Here is a 4,004-nt window from a genome sequence, read left to right on the forward strand (position 1 = left end):
CATGTACCGTAAGAGATAAGATGAAATAGTAACAACTTTACTCTTCTTCGTATACCTTCTGAAGCTTCTTCTGCACCAGAGTCACATGCTCCTAGTCGCGAATGATGTCAACTTGACGTCCTTGCAGTAAGGAGCTGATGCCTTTTAAATACCCGGTGGGTGTTTCATAAAGCTGTTCGTAAGTTAAGAGCGACTTAAAGAACGACTGGTGACCGGCTTTCTTGTGGTAAATGGTATGTTCATTGGCGATGGTTAAGCGCGAAGAAAGGTTCACCAGTCGTTCTTAAAGTCGCTCTTTACTTAAGCCTAGGTCACATAGCCCGGCCGGTGTCCGGCATCGGTGGAGCTCGGTGGATTTTTGAGGTGTCGCCGAGCTCCCCTCATCGGTGTCATAGCTCGGTGACGTGACCGGGCTCCGTCCGGAAATCTACAGGCGACCGACCAAACACCGGCCGATGACCGTCCGGAGTCTGTCTCAAAAGTGGAGATTTTTTTCGGCCGATGTGGCAGCAACTACCGGCCGATGTCCGGCCGATGGTCGGCCGGACATCGGGGGGTATACGGCCGGTACCCGAGCAGGTTAAAGGACACCGTGCGATCACCGGCCGGGTTGTTAACGGGCTTCGAACACTGCCCGGCCGATGTTCGGCCGGTGTACCTCGGACTTGGGGGGCCGATGGTCAGCTATTCCATACCTGTATATATATGTCCACCCTACCTGGAATGGTCAGTTCATCACTATGGCTGCACCGAGAAGACTACGAATGGCGTTGTTAGAACACGAGCTAGCTCAGGCGAGGTTCCAGTACAACTTGGTCCTGGCAGCACTGCTCGAAGAAGCCGAGAGGGAGCGACAGAGGGCCGGCAGAAGAATAAGACGTTGGTGGGTGCGCGAGTGGATCCTACGCAGACCTCGTTTCGGCCAGTATGAGACGCTCATGAGGGAACTCGAGGCCGAGCACGCTGCCGACTTCAAATCCTACCTCCGCATGGTGCCACAGATGTTCTATGAGTTGCTTGACCGAGTTGGCCCCCGCATTGCCAAGACCACAACGTAAGTTTACACTTTATGAACCTACTGTCAAATTGTGCTGAAATGTCTTCCATCCATATTTATTCTAGTTTGATTTTATTCATATTTCACCCTCTTCTGTTGCAGGCATCGAACCCCCTTGGATCCTGGGCTGAAGCTGGCGATCACCTTGAGGTTCTTGGCGACCGGAAGCAGCTATCATGATCTGGCGTTCGCGTTTCGTGTCCCACACAACACCATCTCTCTGTTCGTCCCCGAGGTCTGTCAGGCCATCTACGACGAATACGAGGACGAGATGTGGGCCACTCCCCAGACAGAAGATGAGTGGCGCCCGGTAGCCGAGGGATTCGGAGACAGATGGAACTTTCCCCACTGTTGTGGCGCGATCGATGGGAAACATGTCGCCATCAAGAAGCCCCCAAGAGCGGCTCACTTTACTACAACTACAAAGGCTTCTTTTCCATCGTCATGCTTGCAGTGGTAAACTCTGACTACAAGTTCATCTGGGCGGATGTGGGGTCACCAGGGTCGTATTCCGACGCCGGCATCTTTAACCGGTCGCGACTGGAGCCAGGTCTGCGTGAGGGAACGATCGGACTACCCCAGCCGGATCCCCTACCAAATGACGACCAGGACACACCCTACTACATGGTCGGAGACGACACCTTCCCCCTACGGCCATACATGATGAAGCCTTACCCTCATCGGCACCTGAAACGGGACGAGCGGATCTACAACTACCGGTGTTCCAGGGCACGCCGTGTGGTTGAAAACGCGTTTGGTATATTCGCCAATCGCTTCAGATGTCTGCTAACAACCCTGGGATTGAGACCGTCGAAAGTTACCAAGATCGTCAAGGCCTGCATGACCCTTCACAACCTCATGAGGACTCGTTACCCCAACCTTCAGAATGCTGACCTCGACCGGGAAGATGAGCAGGGTCAGATCATCGCGGGTGCATGGCGAGACCAAGCCGTGCTCGAAGATGTGCAAGCAGCAGGGCACGGGCCAAGATTGACCCGACCAGGCAAAGAACTGCGCGCATACCTCAAGAATTACTTTTGCAGTCCTGCCGGGAGTGTGCCATGGCAAGATGTGGCAATAAACCAGCAGTAACTTGTGTCTAATATTGTTACAGTATACCGGATGCAGCCACAGACATTCCATTATTCTTCTCAGGACTTAACGCATTTTTGATGTGTTATACTTTCCATTATTCAGTATGTTGTTTGCAAATAAATCTGTTATTGGGTAATCTTAAAACATTGCCTTTGCTCTTTTTAATTTGAACACTAGTAATAAATGCCAAAAGAAATCAAACCTGTTTGAAAGAATAAATCAATATTAAAATACACCAGTATGAATAAGATGAGATGTGTGTAAATAATACAACAGCAACACATTCATTGTGATTGAATTATTTTTAATCAAAGAATAATCGTCATTGTATCTTTTCTTTCACCTTTAAAAACTAACCTTTCATAAAGAAAAACACTTGTATCAACCAATATGATTAGCTTTGTAATTTTGTAATAGGCTTCAAATGATTGCCCATTAATATGTTTTCACCTTTTAAAAAGTATGTGTTTTTTCATAATGAGGAAGGATCTCCATTGTTTACATATCAGATAAAGTCTTACGAAATATTAATTTTTACTTGAGTACTGTTTAACTTTTGATCTATGCAACTTTGTTAAAATTAACCAATTTTTATGGTGTGTTCTATAAAACCTTCTAAATGACATTTTCTTTCCTTCTAAATTAACTTTGTTTTACCTCTTGAGTTCTCAGTTTATTGCTCTAAGATGTTAAAAAGATAAAAACAATAAAGACAACGACAGAACTTTAGTTTTCATACCTTGGATGTTACCACATACACAATAAATATGGCAATAAACATAAACTGGCACGGGACACCGGCCGATACTCGGTCGTACACCGGCCGATGCGTATTCCGATGTGGTAAGGATGGGGCTGCGATGAGGGAGCTCGGTGAGAGCCCGTCGAATTTTTAACTCCGAAGTTAAATTTCGCCGAGCTGCCACCGATGCGGTTTTTAGCCCCAAACGCCGGCCGGTGACCACGGGAGTCCGGCCGGTGTCCGGCTAAAATCGCATCGCTGGCTCATCGGAACCTCATCGGCCGGGCTATGTGACCTAGGCAGAACAGCTTTATGAAACGACCCCCAGATAAGTATTGAAACACCACCCGGTGGGTGTTTCATAAAGCTGTTCGTAAGTTAAGAGCGACTTAAAGAACGACTGGTGACCGGCTTTCTTGTAGTACACTGTATATTCATTGGTGACGGTTTAGCGCGTAAGAAAGGATCACCAGTCGTTCTTAAAGTCGCTCTTAACTTACGAACAGCTCTGAAACGGCCCCCGGTTATAGGAGACGCAATGGATAGCGCCAACAGATATTCAAATTTTATGATAGAAGCAAGGAGGGTTGCTGCCTCAGCTGCTGTATCCCTGTTGTCTGTTGGGAAGACATTTTTTGTTAGTGTGTCGACGATCTGCAACGAGAAAGTGATGCGAAAATGTGATGGCTATTAACGACATAAATGATCGTTTAATTTAGATCGTTTAATTTCACCAGCGTTTCTCCTCATCAATTTTTGTCATTTATCTGTGCGCTCTAAACGAATCCACCATCATAATTATCATCATTATTATTAGTAGTAGCAGCAGCCGACGTATAAGTAGTTAGAATTTTAAACTGAATTATAAAGTCGTCTGCTTACACCTCCCCAGCATACAACATACAAAAAAAATACAAAATCTAACTATTACGGGAAAAGAAGACATATTGCGGTAATGAGGGGGCGGGGCAGTTTCGGCAGTGAGGCTTGGGCGAATGTGTTTGTCAAGGAAAAAGTTATAAACATCAATATTTGCAAATTAATTTTCTTAGCTAAAGTCAATGTGCTCTTAATTTAGTACATCCACTTTCATCCATTTAGCCATGTCCA

At 46.4% G+C, this 4,004-nt stretch overlaps 1 protein-coding gene across 1 annotated transcript; it reads left to right on the forward strand.

Moving 5' to 3' along the window:
* The first annotated feature begins 317 nt into the window (after positions 1-317).
* LOC121416807 lies at positions 318-2,332 on the forward strand. Its single transcript, XM_041610317.1, has 2 exons — positions 318-1,054; positions 1,160-2,332. Exons 1-2 carry the CDS (start codon positions 642-644, stop codon positions 1,515-1,517), a joined length of 771 nt encoding a protein of 256 aa, XP_041466251.1. The 5' UTR covers positions 318-641; the 3' UTR covers positions 1,518-2,332.
* The last annotated feature ends 1,672 nt before the right edge of the window (positions 2,333-4,004 follow it).

This window comes from Lytechinus variegatus, chromosome 6 (assembly GCF_018143015.1).
Source record: "Lytechinus variegatus isolate NC3 chromosome 6, Lvar_3.0, whole genome shotgun sequence".
Classification (NCBI taxonomy): Eukaryota; Metazoa; Echinodermata; class Echinoidea; order Temnopleuroida; family Toxopneustidae; genus Lytechinus; species Lytechinus variegatus.

What these genes read in the sequence shown, in the direction of transcription:
- LOC121416807 (XM_041610317.1), top strand. Translation starts at nt 642, where the DNA reads ATGTTCGGCCGGTGTACCTCGGACTTGGGGGGCCGATGGTCAGCTATT. An exon ending in CGCATTGCCAAGACCACAAC is followed by an intron (nt 1,055 to 1,159) that starts GTAAGTTTACAC and finishes CTTCTGTTGCAG; the next exon opens with GCATCGAACCCCCTTGGATC.